This window comes from Lissotriton vulgaris, chromosome 10 (assembly GCF_964263255.1).
Source record: "Lissotriton vulgaris chromosome 10, aLisVul1.2, whole genome shotgun sequence".
In the NCBI taxonomy this organism is placed as follows: domain Eukaryota; kingdom Metazoa; phylum Chordata; class Amphibia; order Caudata; family Salamandridae; genus Lissotriton; species Lissotriton vulgaris.
In genome coordinates, this window is record NC_141698.1 from 639,541,013 (window position 1) to 639,559,585 (window position 18,573).

Sequence of the window (18,573 nt, forward strand, 5' to 3'; positions counted from 1 at the left end):
CCGAATGCAACTATACCGACGCCCAGCCTAAAGACCTTTTGGTCACGAGTAAAAGTAGAACAACTATCGGTTCCGATAGAGGGAACCGAAAACACATCCAAACCCGATGGCGGAAAAAAACAATCTGGGGATGGAGGCGATGCCCATGCGCACTGTAGTCCAGGGGAGGAGCCACCTATCTCGTGATACTTCGAAGACTCTTCCAGGACAACAATGTGCAATCATCCGGACCCAACACTAGGTGGCGGACTATGCACAGATATGAATTCAGCAGCCCACATGCCTCGAACTTACAATTTACTTAGGCTATATTAAAGCCTTCTTCCAGATCTACTATTTTCATCCGTCTAAAATGGATAGGTTTTATTCATTATCGGTAGTTGATGAATGTCAGCTGTATTAGTTCATTTAAGCAGTCTTCTTTAGCAACCCCTTAATGTTATCAATGAGTTTTCGAACCTCTTCTGGTCACTTAATGTTGTGTTTCTACCTCCCTATATTTCCACACGAGAGAACGTGTATCTTTATAGGAACCAACATTTTAGCCCTCTTTTTATAAGCCCCATATGGACTTTGAAGATCTTCATTCCCTCTGGGTGTCAGAGTGAGCTTAAGTGTACACAAAATGCCCAGAAAGTCAAGGTATTTTACTACAGCAGCATAATAAACACATTGAGCAGGATTTATCAACTCAGGGTTCAAAACTTGCAAAAGGGACTAAGAGGAGACCGTTAACAGAAGACTATCATTGAGTCAATTTCAACAGTATTCTGGATTCCTTAGTTGACATCCCAGTCATAAGAGACTGGTCAAGGAACACTGAATATGTGGAAAAACTTGAGACTTTTGAACGTTTGGCACAATTATCTAACCTGGAACAAGTCCCAGGCTGGACCCTAGAGCTATCTGAGAAGAAACAAGAATTTGTGGACCCTAAATTCACTTTAAAGTGACCAAGAGGTTTCCCATAAAAGCATCATAAAAATTGCAACAATGTGATTGTAACGTTTTATCTTGCTGTTAAATACTGGAATGCCCTCCCCTGCTCCTTGAAAGTTACTTCTAATTAACATCAGTTTATAGAATCACTGAAAACATTATTATTCACCCAAACCTGTGCCCTGGACCTGTGCCTGGTAAACTAATTCTGGATTTAGAATCACCAGGGCATCATACTGGGTAATAACAGTGTTTATATATTTTAATAAAACAACGAATACTGATGAAGAAGCTAAAGAACTCCACACACCCTCCCCTATAAGACTGCAAAGGGGCTGTGATAGATGGTCTCATCTCACCATTTAGTAGCCTCTTAACAACAAGGCAGCATTAAAAAACCACTGATAGATTCCGCAATGCTCATGGTGTAAACCCATAAAGGAGGACACATTAAGCATATATTTCACAAAGGATATTAGGCTCCTCTTTTAGGTCACAAAACAGTAGAATTCAAAATCATGTCAAATCCATCATACACAGGCTGTAGGTATGATAACCGCGCTACAAACGCATGACCCTAAAAATAAGGACTAGGAATGCATGTTAGAACTACACGAGTTACACTGAAAACAAACCATATTAAAAGTTCGATACATTGGGGCGTGGCTTGAACGCCGCACAAGATGGCGGCTTGACACCGGAGCTCCGCAAGTCGACCACCGGAGCCGGCGACTATCTCCATGTTCACTGCACCTTCGTGAACACAAATGCTGTTTTTGAACATCGGAATGTGAGCTGTACAAGAAGAACCGAGCAGTTCTTCTCTACTCCGTCGGAATGCGCATCTCCAGTAAGTGACGCTCTTCACCTCTCCGACGACCGCCATTTTCTGCACCTGCCGCGCGCTTCCTTCACAGCGAGCGCCGCTTCCATACCTCAGCATGTGCAACGCGGTTGCTGTTTACACGGACCACTTGCCTTGAAAACGCCCTTTTCTACTTCAATTCTTGCGGTCTATGCCTTCACTTGCTGGTTCTTGGAAAATTCCTTTCAGCTTTTATTTGCCATTTCTCGTCGATGTTTCCTCATGTCAGATGATGATTGTCTCCACATAACATGACGGCGCGCTACTCTGCATAACGCTCTTTGAGCATTTCTAGTTACATTCAGCGTCTTCTTGTCAAGGTCTCTGACAGGTGGTGATAATTTATTTTAACTGAACTCTTTTGGCTGTATTTGAGGAAAGGTTACGTGTCTATTCATTACTCAACTTATCTATTTGCTTGCAATTCATCATTTTTTCGTGCAACAAATACTCGCTCTTTTAGAGCTTTCCACTGTAAAAGGCAACTTTACTTCCTATTTACAACGTTTTCTCATAACTTTTTGTGGTGACTTGTACTCACTTCCCCTACCATATATGGGGAAGCTTCGTACCCTCAAGCTTACAGCATCAAAAAACAAACCACAACTTTCCTCAGACTCTGACTCTACAACACCAAATATGGATGACCCCACTTCTCTCAAACCTAACGCTACTCACGGCGAAATTCCTAAAAATACTTCAACCAGTAAGCTTTTACAACCTGGTTCAACGAAGCGTTTGAAAAAAGATCCTCCATCTCCAGGCTCTTCATCACAATCTGCTTCAATGGATCTTATTCTGGAAGAACTACGGGCACTTAAACCCTTCATGGCCGAAACCACTAAAACCTTACAATTTCTCCACGATAAGTTTTCTACGTTGGAATCAAGGGTTCTTTTGGTGGAACAATCGACAGAGACTCTTCATACCTCATGTGCAAAAATCTCGCTCTTGGAAAAAGAGGTCTCTCTTCTGAAGCGACAGGCGGAGGAGTTGGAAAATCGCAACCGAAGAAACAATCTACGCCTTTATAATCTTCCGGAACATTCAGAGGGGTCTAATCCAACAGTCTTCTTTCAAACCTTTTTACCAAAACTCTTAGACCTTCCTGCTTCCACCTCTCTAAATATTCAACGTGCCCACAGGCTTGGCCCGAAAGTTTCTAACAAACCTCGCGGTGTCATCATGTTGTTCCTTCAATACACGGATCTCCTCCAAGTACTTTCAGCAGTAAAGGCTAAAAAACAAGTCATGTGGGAGGGCCGCAGGTTATACCTTTCTCAAGATGTTGCCAAGATCACAGCCGACCGTCGGAAACAATTCCTGGATTTGAGACCTCGTTTGAGAACCCTTGGCGCCAGATATGGGCTACTACATCCATGCCTCTTCAAGGTCACCTACAAAGAAAGAACAACTACATTTGAAGATCCACTCGTCCTTGAAGAGTTCCTGCGTCGTCATGAAGCTGAAAGCATGGACACTGCAAGACCCGTCTGATCATTTGATCTGTTTTGTCTGTTTTTGCCATGTTTCCTCATTGTTTCTGATTCCTATGTCTGACTGACTACCCTCCATCCCTGCCTATCTCGTCCCCTTCGTCACATATTCTCATGTTACTCCTTATTACTTTATCATGTGTATTTTAATGTTTTCTTCTCCTTTTTTTACCTTATTACAGATCCTTTTCCCGTGTTTCTTCATCCCGGTGTATCCGTATTTCCTCCCACTTCGTTCCTTCGCTGGTTCCTCAGGTGTTCGACGATGTGAGTCTTCATTGTTGATGTCGTCCTCTTCTGGCGTCGTCATCCCTCAGTCCTTTTTTGATCTCTCTTTATCTGTTATGATACTACTTTTCTACACGCTTTGTTCTCTATTCTCTGCTGTTCTCTTTCTCTATCCCCTTATTCATAGCTTTCTCTTCTATCTCTTTCCTCCACTTTCTTTCCTCTTTACTCTCTTTCTCTTCCACCTCTTGTTCTTTACATTCTTATTACTGTTATCTTTCTTTTCATATTCATTTTTCAATATATCTACTTTCACACCTTCCTATAGTCTCACCTTTTCTCTCTATCTCTCTTATACATCTGTTTTTACAATCTTACTACTTCTCTCAACCTTTCTTAAACTGCTTTTCTACTCCATTTTTTCTTTTCTCTTATATCATTCTCATGCTAATGTACATTCCGAGTAGTCACCTGGAATGTTAAGGGGTTAAATAACCCCATTAAACGTCAACGGGTTTTAACGCATTTAACCAGACTTAAGGCAGATGTAGCCCTCCTTCAAGAATCCCACCTTACAGATTTAGAGGCTACTAAACTTAAGCGATGTTGGGTGGGTCACGTTTTTTATTCACCTGCTATAGGTAAGAAAAATGGTACAGTTATACTTTGTCATAAAAAGTTAAATGTTTCAATTGTATCTCAAGAATGCGACGCTGATGGTCGTTGGGTAATTGTTAATCTCCTTATAGATAAAATACCTCTAGTTATTTTCAATGTTTATGCTCCTACTGGTGTTGATAAATTGTTCTGGCCTGCTATTTCGGACAAACTTGTTACCCTCAATGACCAATACGTTATTCTTGGCGGTGACTGCAACCAAGTTTATGACCCCTTTATTGATAGAAATTCAAAAGTTAAATTTGTTCCTTCCAAAATGCATACCCAGTTTATCTCCTCTCTACAGAATAATGCATTAGTTGACATTTGGAGGCTTTGTAACCCAGACCTCAGAGAATACACTTTCTATTCCCCTACTCATCACTCCCAATCACGTATTGATTACCTTTTTCTCAGCAAACCATTAGCACAACTTGCCATTCATTCAGACATAGGCTCCATTCTAATTTCAGACCACGCTCCCGTTTTTGTGGACATTGACCTTATCCCCTACTCCCCTCATTCAGGCCGTTGGAGATTTAACAACTCTTTACTCCTTGATTCTAATTTTTGTACCCAATTTAAGAAATTTTCTACTGAATTTTTTACATTTAACCACCTTCCTGAATCTCCCTTTGTTATGATTTGGGACTCGTTTAAGGCAGCTGCACGAGGTTTTATTATTAATTTTGTTTCCCAGAAGAAAAAACAATCAATCTCTAAGTCAACTCAACTTTTAGATAAAATTAAGAAATTGGAATACGCTTACTATAATTCAAACTCTGAATCTTCTCTTCGTGAATTAATTTCAGCCAAATTTGATTTCAATAAATATACCACCAACGCAGCCTCAAAGTCTCTTCTAAAATGCAACTCCCGCTACTACGGCGGACAGAACAAGATGGGTAAACTCCTGGCTAATTATCTTAAGATACGTAAAGAACGTACAAAAATTGACTCCTTACAAGGCCCAAATGGCGTTTCTTTCTTTAAAGATAAAGACATACTAGCTCAATTTGTTTCCTTTTACCAAAATCTTTACACTCCCGAATCTACTCCCGACCCTCATGACCTTCTTACATACTTTCAAAACATTCCTCCTCCAGAATCTTCTCATCTTGACCTTCATTCATTAGAATTGGACATTACCCCTTCGGAAATCTCTCATGCGATCTCTATTCTTCGTCGTGGTAAAGCACCAGGACCCGATGGTTTTACCATTGAGTTCTATAATCACTTCTCCTCCCTTCTTCTCCCGAAATTACATTTGCTATTCCAATCTTTTGCGACCTCTGGATCCTCTCAAGGTACTTTCCAAGAAGCATTGATTTGTTTAATACCTAAACCCGATAAAGATCACACCCTTTGTAAAAATTATTGTCCAATATCACTAGTAAACACTGATTATAAAATTTTTGCCAAAATTATAGCTCTCCGATTAGACCCCTTACTTCCAGAACTTATAGGCCCTGAACAGTCTGGATTCGTTAAGGGTCGCCTATCATCAGATAATTCTCGTGTCTTCTTTAATATTCTGAGTAAAGCTCCCTCCCTTTCTTCCCCACTTGCTGCTATCTCCCTAGACGCTGAAAAAGCATTCGATAGAATAGGTTGGGACTTTATGTTCCAAGCTCTCCAATGGTTTGGCTTCCCCCCTAAATTCATATCTCTGATATCTTTACTCTATTCTAGCCCCCATGCTTCAATCTTTGCAAATGGTATGATTTCTGACTACTTTCCTCTCCGAAGAGGGGTACGTCAAGGATGCCCCCTATCCCCTCTTTTGTTTATTATAGCCTTAGAACCCTTTTTATCTAAGATTAGACTCGATGACACGATTACTGGTTTTCAATATGGTCCTCAAAAACAAGCTAAATTATCTGTTTACGCTGATGACATTTTATTTTATTGCTCAGACCCTCAAACAACTCTCCCTTCCTTCCTTCGTCAAGTTTCTTCTTTTTCCACCGTTTCAGGTTATCGTCTTAACACGGATAAATGTGAAATTTTACCTTTAAACCCCTTATGTCAAAAACATCTTTGACTCTTCTGGCTTTTCCTGGCAACCCACGAAGATTAAATATTTAGGTATCTGGTTTGCCTCCCGTATTCCGGACACTCTTAAATTTAATTTCGAGTCTCTCTCTAACAAAATCAATACATCAATAACTCGTTGGAATCCTCTATTCCTTTCTTGGTGGGGCCGATTAGACTCCATCAAAATGATGCTAGCACCCTTAGTCCTCTATTCTATCTCCATGATTCCCATCCGTATTCCAGATCATTTCTTCAAATCGATAGACTCCCTTCTATTAAAATTTTTGTGGAAAGGCAAAAAATCTCGGATAGCTCTTTCTTCCCTGAAAAAAGATAAATCCCTTGGTGGTGTCAAGTTCCCCCACTTTAAATCATATCACAACGCATTTTCTTTAAAACAAGCTATGAGATGGCTCTCTTCAGATCTTCCTCGCATTCCCCCCTTATGGCTCACATTAGAATCTTCTCTACTTCATCCTTACGAATTTCAAGAAGTTCTATCCTTTACCTCTAAGTTGTCATCCTTATGTTCCCCCATCATCTCTCACTCTTGCTCTCTTCTTCGTCCATATTTATTATCCACTTACCCATCTGCCTCCTCCACTCACACCCAGCCTATCTGGCATAATAAATCCCTCAAAATCCGTAACCGTTCCTTCTATTGGAAATCCTGGCACTCCCTTGGTCTAAAATGGGTCTCACAGCTTCTTTCAGACAATCAGCCTCTTTCTTTTCATGATTTACAAACACAATTCTCATTACCTTCCTCATCCCGTAAACAATATTTATCACTGCTTCCATCCCTTACACAATATCTTTCTTCGCTCCCGACCTCTAACTCCATCCCTACCACACATCTTTCGATTTCTAATAATATTGATCAATCTCTTTCTGCTTCATTTATTTATAAATCTCTACAGTTCTCTGCTGATCGTACAAAATCTAAGATTGAGTTGGCTTGGGAAAAAGATTTCTCACACATGGTCCCTTATTTTATGGGACAAAATCTGGTCTAAGATTCATAGTACATCTAGAGCTGCAAATACCACACAAACCTTATTCTTTATTTATAATCGTATATTATTCACTCCATTACTCCTGTCATCCTTTTCTACAGACATTTCATCTACTTGTTGGTCCTGCCCATCCCTTTCGGCTGATTTGAAACACATGCTATTTGAATGTCCTCCTATATTACGTTTCTGGCATTTAGTTTGGTCCCAATTACAGAAGATTTTCAATTTTACAGTTTCATTCTCCATTTCACACATTTTCTTAGGCTCCCTCTCTCCCATTTTTACAGACTCCCATCACAACCACAAATTACTTGACCTTTGCATAGCTATTGCTTTCCACCATATTACATCACACTGGAAACAAGCTAATGATGTTTCTTTTACTGCCTGGTGGAACGCAGTCTGCTTTAATCACAGACTTGACACTAATTTTGTCTCTCCTATTTCCTTAGCAATCAAACGTGATCTCTTATGGCTTCCCCTCACTAACTATCTATCCAAAGTGGCTAGGCCTCCTCCGTCATTTCCGATACGTAACGTTGAAGTTTGTAAACCACCATGAATGCATTACCTTATTCGATTATTATGTTATCTATTACAACTACTGTTTTACTATATTATATATATACTTTCATAATTTAAGATATTTTCTCATCCCCCTATGTTCCTCATATTCATTACCTATTTTATATTTTATGCATAAGTTTTCCTTAACTAATTTTGCTAATATGTAAGATTGGTTTAATGTTTCTCATAACTCTTGATTGTTTCTTCATTTTCTGTCCTTGTTTCTTTATATTTCAATAAACTTCAAACTTAAAAAAAAAAAAAAGTTCGATACATTATCTTTCGGAGATCCATAATGCCCTCATGCGCAATGATCAGGCTACAAATCTTCACTTTTTTTCCCGTACACACAGGAACCCCTGCACACATTTGTCTAACGGGTTCCCCTATTGACAACAAAGTGTAAACTGTACTCTACATGCCATTTAGTATGGGAGCTACCGTCTTAATACCTCTCAAATAAGAGCACAAAATAATTGCTGGTTGAAGGATAAACAATAGGAAATGGCAGTCATTTACTGAAACAAAGCAACATTAAAAAACAATACAGGGTCGCTAGCATTCAGTCAAACAATAGACAACCGTTAATGTTGTATGTTCCAAATCAGTCAAATAAAGTGTTTGATCATACTATAGTCACCAGCCTTGCTCTACTAATCAGATTGGCTTGTTAATATTAAAAAAGCTGGTTTACAAGTTGTCAGTCAGCACTGTGCATCCTAATAAAAATATGCACAAATGCTGGATTTTCTTTATCCATATAAACATTGCATAGGAGCAACATATTGACAAGAAAGAAACAATTACAATTAAACCTGCGATTCACTCACTGCAAAAATTATATTTCAGGAACCATAAAGCCAGCAAGCAGCATACTGAACAACAGGACGCAAACAGAATCCTTTGGGGACAAGTGGGCTTAATGTATCTTCAAAAAGCAGGAATATGGCTGCAATTGCAAAGCACATTCAATGGCAACTACCACTTAACCGCCCAGTATACAAGTCTACTGGCCTGTGCCATGTCCCTACTAGCGCCATTGACTGCCTATCACTTACTTTGAAAATTAGTGATAAAAAGTCCAAAACTCTACAAGTGTCTCAAACCTCATCAACGGGAGAGTCCATGGGCCTAAAACACTGAAGTGCCTGCTCTTACAGAGGAGACCAACAACATGCAACAGGTCCTGCAACCATAGCATTTAAAGGTGCCAACAGGTGTGGTTGCAATGAAGGTTACCAATAGGTCTTACTATGGTATTGCCAACATTACTTTGATGTAGTGCTAGATACAATGCTCAACGTATAAAAACAAAGCCGGGGCCGCTTATGGCACAGTTTTTTAGGCTTGGAAGCACACATGGGTCCTGTGTTGGTGTGGGCAATAGAACATTAAAAGGATACCTGTAAATTAAATTCTACAATGTTTATATTTAGCTGCAATATGTATGAATCAAACTTTCCGTAATGAACTTTAGAATTACAAAATCAAAGTTCTGTTTAACTCAAAGTATCAATTTTGAGTTTGTATTGTGCGGATTTATGCTACCCAGGCCAGCCACCCAGCTCAAAATTGTACATCAAGTGTAAAAGACATCTAAATACAATCACCAAAGTAGCTTTAGGTATTCATTATTTTGCAACTGCTCTTCAAACTGATTGGTTACATTATTATCATCACATAACAAATTTATTTTAACAGAAATATCTAGTTCAGACATGTTGCTCTATTGCTGTTAAGTACTAAAATATCCACTCACCAACAAACTTTTGGCATTTGCAGCTCTCATCTAACCATTCCGGAGTCACAATATGCTTTGCTATGGAGATCGCAGTGAGAAACTTTACAGTTCGTGTCACTTTGCTGGCAACCAAGTGTGTGCATTTGTGGGCCGAGTCTGCAACCTCTCCTCCAAGAAAATACAGCTTCTGAAATACAAAAGATTTTCGGTTTACATTAAAAAGCGAAAGTCTAAGTAGGATTACAAAGCTACTGCTGCTGAAGTCCCCATCAATGTAGATCCATGAAATGTATAAAAAACAGACTGCTGAACATGTATTCGCAAAGTTAATAGGCCTGCTGCTCGCAAGCTGGTGTGACTTTTAAATTAGGCGAGTATGTCAAATAAGAAAAAAAGTAAACAGCGCTTCCTTAATATGGCAGACATATGCTTCCAATAAACATTTTACATTCTTGAATAAAAAAAAAATCTCAGAATTTCAATAGAACAGTATGCATGCTTCCTACCTGGCATGGGAAGGTAGAACAAGTTCAGAAATCCTTTTGATTTTTAATACACATCACAGGAAAATATGAACCTGATTGATGGAAAGAAAAGGTACTACTGGCCTTAAACTACGGCACCCTGAACAAACAATTTAAACATCCAAGAATTATTTAATAATAAAAAAAAACTTTACAGAGAAAAAACACTAGGAAAATAATGTACTATCCCAGAAATCCCTAGCACTAAATTGCACATATTTAAAGGTAGATGCACATAGCCTCAAAGAAGAGGGGTTATCTGTTGACACTTTAAAAGTTCAACCAAAGTATGTATATGCTTAACTTATGCATGTATTTAGCATAGGGACAGCTTTAACAGTCACACCATAATAAATGACAGAGTTCAACATGCGCCTCTTCAAAGACCATTACCTCATAATGCATTAACAGTCTACAATCTAGCCACCTCTGTCAGTAGTTTACAGAGTTCTATTGTTTTGTTGCTTGGTTTGTGATTTGAAATACCACATGCACAATTTTAAAATATAAAACAAAACGTGCATATACAGTGTGATTTGGGAGTCAGCCTTTTTCACCCACTGATCCGTGCAACTGCCATTCACATTTTGCTTCAACCCACAATTGCATATAGCTGTGCTTTCAGTTTCTATTTGTTGTGGACTCCACTGGGTTATTTTCAGTGTTCTCAGGTTTAGGAAAAACAAAAGTTTAAAAATGTAGTTATCAATGTTTACTCTTTTTTGCACCAGAAAAAACATGGGGATTGTGTTTTTCCAGTGCTTATAAAGAAATTTGCTTTTATTTCCTTGCTCCCTTTTCATTCATATTTGAAAATAGTTTCCCTTATTTCTTACCTCAATCAGCCATCTTTGTTCCTCGAATGCTTTCATTCAAGTAACTAATTTTAGAACCAGATCTGAATTCTTAGTACTTAAACCCTTTTCACCAGTTCCCTCCACCCATGTCAAGCTTGTACAAGGCTGAATATATATTTGCACCTCCTTACGATTTGATTTGAGTGGAAAAAAGGTTAATAGGCATTTAACCACACTATTCTGCTGCTCTGTTCTTTAGACAAATGGCAAAGATCAGCAAAAGATTTTCTTCTTCGAACAGGAGAAGTACATTGTGGGGTTGTTATTGCAAGCCAGTATCACACTGCCCTATTTAGTTTCGAGATACAAAGAAAGAACTGGGATGAGAAATGTATTATTACTGTTTTATCTGGACCGATTAGTGCTCTGGCTGGTCATAAGGGAGAACACCGCCAAAGTATTAATATGCAAACTGCATAGAGACACAAAAAGAAGCAGAGAACTCTGGGTAGTTCTCAAGTTTAGGTGGAAAGCAGCGCTAGTATAGAGCACTCAACACCAGCAACACTCTAAATTTGCTCACCTCAAATGTCTGTTTTTTTTATCAGTCTTTAATCATAGGATTAGCACAGTGCTATCCATGCTGAGATAGAAAGGGACAAAGTGTTTTGCCATTTCTACAGCAAAGTGTTTCAGCATAAGATTGTTATGGAAAACAGTGGAACTTAGCTTATTCAACATATAAACAATGTAGTATAGAAACACAATGGGAACTATACAGATCAAGATATCCTGACCCAGCCGGGAAAGGAGTTTATTCTCAAAAAACAATGTCACGTATACAATACAATAATAACACGACACAAGCCTGTGCCGTACTGACAAAGAAAGGAAAATTAGATATAGGGTGAGAAAGAGGGTGTTTTTCAGGCAAGGAAAAAGAGCAAAGACAGGGCACTGCGTAAAATTCAAAGATTACTAGCAGTGTCGCCTGGAGTGGAATGTACACAAATTTTTAGACAATAATATGAGTGTCAACCCACTCTTGGGTGTCGACGTTTCGATCCCTATAGCTCTAATAGATGCATGGGATCATCATCAGGACTTACATAATAACAAAACATGCCTGAATGAGACAAGCCAAGCGGTTGCGCATCCACGTGGTTATAAGTGGAGTTCAAAGATTGAGTTGTTATGGTGGTTAAAAGCTTCAGCGCCTGTCTGTAAACGGACCGGGTGGTCGCACTTTAAATTGCGTGCAGGCGCCGGAATCAGAGGTATGAGGGCATCTATGGCTCTATACTTTAGCGTCAGTGTTCCGAACAGTTTGCGCTGAAGTCATGATAGGGGCTTGCCTCGCCCTGGGGTTCACAATTGAAGAAATCGGGCGTTCGTCGTGATAAGACTACGCCAGTCCCAGGGATGCTCGGTCAATACCGGAGTCAGCCTAAGATTAGCACAGTGCAAACCATGCCGAGCTATAAAATGGCCAAAACGCATTTTCCCTGTTGGGGGAAGAACAAGCACAGCTCAATATGTTTTTATCAAATGCAGTTAACTAGGGGTTTTACAAGTGATATTGTTAAGTGAGAAGTTTTGTTTCAGCACAAGCTGTTCCAAGCTTCATTTTGACATGAAGGAAGTAGGAATCAAAGGTGTACTTGGCGATACTGTGGATGTTAAATAACACATCCTACTTTAGTGCACTGGCACCGAATGTGTCTACGCACCTGATATTCCTGAAATTGAGGCGATTGCCTCTTCATGTTTGAGCTGTATTGTCTGAAGTTCATACACCACCAACTCAAGTTTTCAGAGTTAAAGTAGATGGTAAAAGCAGCTCAATTTCAGCAAACCTAGCATTAATGTTGGCTAAACCATCATAGAGCCGAGGACATGACTAAGGAATGGATTATCCCCTGAACATACCCCGGTTGCAGACATAAGGGGAAATAATTGTGACTTCCATCAATAGACTATTAATCTACATAGGAGCTACAACCTTTTATCACTAAGAGAAGGGGGCTGCTCAGGCAACCTAACATACAGTAAAATATATATCTTAATACAGAGTAATTATGAAGTTGAATTAAGACCAGTTAACTGTGTACATACAAATCCCCGCATGGGGGCAGCAGGAGTCAACTTCATTAAGGACAGTGTTTTGTCCTCAGATCAATTATGTATTACTTCAATATCACATGGTAGATTTCACACCACAGATTTTAACAATTTAAATATTGAAAATTTGAAATCCAGATTACTCTGCACTGCAACTAAAGCAGAAAAAACCCAATTTATTGTCTGTTTCATATCGAGCATAGCTAATAAATCTAGAAGGGTTAGACTCAACAGATGGAGATTTGCAAAAAGATAATGCAAATTATAAAGCCATTGAGCTGCTAGGAATTAAGGCACGCTGATTTGGTAGGATTACCACAGGCACACCAGGCAATCTCTTTGACACAACCAAGATTTTCTTGTCAAGGTTTAAGAAAAGTACTCTGCAGTATGAATACATGCAAGCTGAATTTCTGGTTTGAGAGGTGATCAAAGGTGCGATGACCATATTTCACTGCCAATACCAATTCATGCACTAATGCAGCTTTAGCACATACATAAACTAGTTATAACTGTTATTTGGCTGACGTAGCCTAGAGTATTGCCATTAGCCTGGCCAAAGAGCGGTTTAAGAATTAGCATCAGTAAGGAATTCTATGAGAGACACTTCATTCAAGTGAATAATTATTTGGTCAAGAAAGAAACTAATCATTTGGGTTAACTGTCTATCACCTTGGATCCAAAATATTCCTTAAATCATTACTTATTTAAATATTGCAGCATAATGACAGGTGATGCAATATAATTATATAAAGCATATGCTTGGGCTTTCTCCTGCCTAATATATGAGGTAAGTGACTTACTATGGTGTCTTCTTCATAGCAGTAGAAGTTCAGAGTCCAAAATAATATGCCTTTCTGCTTCTCGCTTAAAATTGCTCATTCGTTTATTTAGACGTCCTGGAGGGCATCACAACGAACCAGCAACAGTGAGAATGTTATTCTCCCGGACAACCTCATGAATGTCATTAGTTCGAAAGGAGCTGAACCATTTGGCTGTCAGTTCCAACAGCTTCATATCAACATAATGGGGCTATTGGGTGTTAGGTGGTGAAAGCCACTAACAAAGCCAAGCAAAACAAAGCAAGGGCACTTTTAGTCAGACAAAAAAACAAAAACAATCAAGAGCAGTTGGACATCCAGATAGACCATCTCTGTGCTACTACTCGGTCAGAGCTTTCACTGGGGCCAGGTCATGAGGAGGGAAGAAATAATGTAGGGCCTAAGTTATTACATGTACTAATAAGAGAGGATTGTGGTTAAGGTTTAACATTTGTTGAGTAATGTAAGGTACGGAGTAAGGTACACTTTGACAATCGGGAAGGATAAAAGGATGTTAAGGTACAAGGAAGAGATCGGATAGGAATCTAATTACCCAGGAATGCACAAAGAATAATTCAATGTTTTAGAAGCCCAGTAGGCTAAAGAATGTTAGCATGTTCGATATGGCAAAAGCCAATTTGGGACAATGGAAAATGAGAGCATAGCATAGCTTTGCGTTTATACCTTGCTTTCTCGTGTCCGTGTAGCATCTTGTTAAAATTTTGCCTGAATGGTGTGTAAAGGAGACTGATGTTTTGACCTTAGGTTAGCGCTTGAATCATGTCAAGTCAAGTCAAGTCAAATCAAAAAAATGTATATAGCGCGCTACATACCCAGAGGGTCTCAAGGCGCTTGAGGAAGGGTGGGGAATTACTTGTCGAATATCCAAGTTTTAAGTTGCTTTCTGAATGCTAGGTGGTTCTGAGTGAGGCGAAGGTGAGTGGGAAGTGAGTTCCAGGTTTTGGCTGCCAGGTAGGAGAAGGATCGTCCTCCCATGGTGGTTTTGTTGATGCGAGGTACAACAGCCAGGGCTTGGTTGGAGGAGCGTAGCTGGCGGGAGGGGGTGTAGAAGGAAAGTCGTGAGTTGAGGCATTCGGGTCCAAGTTCGTAAAGTGCTTTGTGTGCGTGGGTTAGGAGGCGGAATGTTATCCTCTTATTGACGGGGAGCCAGTGGAGGTTTTTCAGGTGACTAGAGATGTGGTCTTTACGCGGGATGTCTAGTATGAGTCTGGCTGATGCGTTCTGGATGCGTTGGAGTTTTTTCTGAAGTTTTGCGGTGGTACGGGCGTATAGGGTGTTACCGTAGTCCAGGCGGCTCGTGACCAGTGCGTGGGTGACCGTTTTTCTAGTTTCGGTGGGGATCCAGCGTAATGTTTTTTTGAGCATGCAAAGAATGTTGAAGCAAGATGATGAAACGGCGTTGACTTGTCTGTTCATCGAGAGTGAGGAGTCTAGGATGACGCCCAGGTTCCATGCGTGATCCGTCGGGATGGGTGCTTTTCCAAGGGCCTCTAGCCACCAGGAGTCATCCCAGGCTGAGGGGGAGGTACCTAAGATAAGGACTTCTGTTTTGTCTGAGTTCAGTTTCAGACGGCTGTGCTTCATCCACTCGGCTACTTCTTTCATTCCTTCATGTAGGTTTGTTTTGGCGGTGTTCGGGTCTTTGGTGAGTGAGAGGATCAGTTGAGTGTCATCAGCGTAGGAGATGATGTTGAGGTTGTGTTGGCGTGCGATGGTCGCGAGGGGGCTCATGTATACGTTGAAGAGGGTGGGGCTGAGTGAAGATCCTTGTGGCACGCCGCAAATGACTTCAGTGGCCTCTGGTTTGAATGGGGGAAGGAGGACTCTGAGATCTTCCGGTGAGGAACGAGGTGATCCATTCCAGAGCTTTTCCTTGGATTCCGATGTTTCTGAGGCGTTGTAACAGGGTGCTATGGCAGACTGTGTCGAAGGCTGCGGAGAGGTCAAGGAGGATGAGGGCGACTGTCTCCATTGTCCAGTAGAGTTCGAATGTCGTCTGTAGCTGCGATGAGTGCGGTCTCAGTGCTGTGTTCTGCTCGGAAGCCGGACTGTGAGGAGTCGAGGGATTTGTTGGTTTCGAGGAAGGCGGCGAGTTGGTTGTTGACAGCTTTCTCGATGACATTGGCCGGGAATGGAAGGAGCGAGATGGGGCGGTAGTTTTTGAGTTCAGTGGGGTCAGCTGTGGGTTTTTTCAGAAGGGCGCTGAGTTCGGCGTGTTTCCAGCTTTCCCGGAAGGTGGCGGAGTTGAGGGAGCAGTTGATAACGTCTCGAAGGTGTGGTGCTATGATGGAGTCTGTTTTGTTGAAGATGTGGTGAGGGCATGGGTCTGTTGGGGATCCTGAGTGGATGGAGTTCATCAGGCGGATGGTGTCCTCAGTGGAGATTGGGTTCCAGTCATTAAGGATGTTCAAGGGGGGTGAAGGTACGGCAGAAGGTTGGGTGGGTTGGTCTCCGGGTTGGTTGTCAAAGCTGTTGTGGATGTCTGCGATTTTGTCGTGGAAGAACGAAGCTAGGGAGTCACAAAGGGTTTGAGAGGGAGTGATGTCGTTGGAGTTGGCAGTAGGGTTGGTAAACTCTTTGACGATGTTGAATTCCTTGCTGTTGTGGGCGTTGTTGTCTAGTCTTTGAATGCAGCTTTCTTGGCAGTCCGGATCAGTTGGTGTATGCGGGTGGCGTTTTTGAAGGCGTCCCTGGTGCTGGTGTTTGGGTCTTTTTTCCAGGCCTTCTCAAGGGAGCGACAGAGTTTCTTGGATTTCTTAAGATCATCGTTGAACCAGGGGGCGTTTTTGTTGCCTAGTTTAATTTGACGTTTTTTCAGAGGTGCCAGGTTGTCGGCGCTGTTGGTTAGCCATTGAGTGAGGTTAATGGCTGCTTGGTTGGGGTTCGAAGAGTGGGCAGGGGGGTTTTGAAGAAGCGATGAGGAGATCTGGTCGATGGTGATTTTGTTCCAGTTTCTTCGCAGAGTAAGATGAGGATGGTTGTGGTCTTTTTGTAGACAAAGTGAACGCAGCTGTGGTCCGTCCAATGGAGAACTGTGGTGTGACTGAAGGAGATATGTTTGCTGGAGATGAAGATGGGGTCGAGTGTGTGACCTGCGTAGTGAGTGGGGGTATTAACAAGTTGTTTGAGTCCGAGGTTGGCAAGATTGTCCAGAAGGGTGGTGGCGTTGTTGTCGTTGCTCTTTTCCAGGTGGAAGTTGAGGTCTCCCAATAGAATGTAGTCCTCGGAGGGGAGGGCGTGTGGGGTGATAAAGTCAGTGATGTCTTCACTGAATTGTGCACGGGGTTCTGGAGGTCGGTAGAGGAGGGTGCCTCTGAGTGTGGTCTTGGGGTCTGTGTGGATCTGGAAGTGAAGGTGTTCGGCGCTAGCGAGGTTGACGTCTGAGCTGGTTGAGATGCGGATGGAGTTCTTATGGACGATGGCGATGCCTCCTCCTGTTTGCTTGGTGCGGTCCTTACGGATGATCTTGTAGCCTTCCGGGATGGCAATGGTGATGTCTGGGGCTGAGGAGGCGTTCATCCATGTTTCTGTTAGGAAGGCGACGTCCGGAGAGATGGTGTCTAGTAGATTCCAAAGGTCGATGGCGTGTCTGTGGACCGAGCGGGTGTTGAGCAGGATACATTTTAGGTGGTTGGTGTCAGATCTCGGTTTGGTGTTAGTGGATGAGGAGTTGGTCTTGGTGCCGTCATACTTGCAGGAGTTGCATGTGAAGGGTCCGTGGGTGTGTCCAGGAGCGGCTTGGGCGCAGTTTGGGAGATGGCCGGGGTTTAGGGCTAAGAGGGTGGGGGCGTCGTATGTGATGCGGGTGGGGTGGGTGGGGCGGGGGACAGGGGGTCTGGCGCTGGGCGCGGGCTTGGCGCAGACGGGCGTAGACGGGCTTACCTTTGGCGCACCTTCGGCGTGGACGCTGCGCGTTGGGGCATCAGTCATAAATGGAGAGAGGAGGGGGCGGAGCGAGGGAGGGGCCGCAGGGAGGTGTGATCGTGGTGGAGGGGCGGGCTGGCAGGCACAACAACAAACAAAATGGCCGGAAGTCCTAAACACAAACACTACCAGATCGGCAATCAGGGAAATGAAACATGCAAGTGGGCAGAGGCACAGCTAAACTTACAAGCGGGCAGAGACAACAATAATCACATGCGCAGCAGGCAATTTGCTTTGTAGCTCGCGCAGCTGAAATGAAAATAAAAATGAATAAAAATCACTCGCGTGATGTGGGCACGAGAATGCTAGTAAGCGTCACCAAAATGCAGAGCACAAATGCTGAGGGTGCAATAAACAAGCTAGCGCTACGATACCCAGAGTTCAGGGAGCCTGGGGGAGCGACCGAAGCTGCACGAGTCAGGCTGGTCACAGAGGAGGCTCAGGCGGGTCAGCTCTTTACAGTTCGTGGGAGGGAGGGGCCACAGGGAGGTGTGATCGTGGTGGAGGGGCGGGCTGGCAGGCACAACAACAAACAAAATGGCCGGAAGTCCTAAACACAAACACTACCAGATCGGCAATCAGGGAAATGAAACATGCAAGTGGGCAGAGGCACAGCTAAACTTACAAGCGGGCAGAGACAACAATAATCACAAGCGCAGCAGGCAATTTGCTTTGTAGCTCGCGCAGCTGAAATGAATAAAAATGAATAAAAATCACTCGCGTGATGTGGGCACGAGAATGCTAGTAAGCGTCACCAAAATGCAGAGCACAAATGCTGAGGGTGCAATAAACAAGCTAGCGCTACGATACCCAGAGTTC

The 18,573-nt window shown here is 42.1% G+C and overlaps 1 protein-coding gene across 2 annotated transcripts in view; it reads right to left on the reverse strand.

Moving 5' to 3' along the window:
• PAXIP1 (PAX interacting protein 1) overlaps nucleotides 1–18,573 on the reverse strand; it is a 192,106-nt gene that overhangs the window by 52,245 nt on the left and 121,288 nt on the right. For both annotated transcript variants that reach the window (XM_086941477.1, XM_086941478.1), the window contains exon 16: nucleotides 9,565–9,733. In XM_086941477.1, coding sequence (XP_086797603.1) covers nucleotides 9,565–9,733 — 169 coding nt within the window. The remainder of the gene's footprint in view (nucleotides 1–9,564; nucleotides 9,734–18,573) is intronic.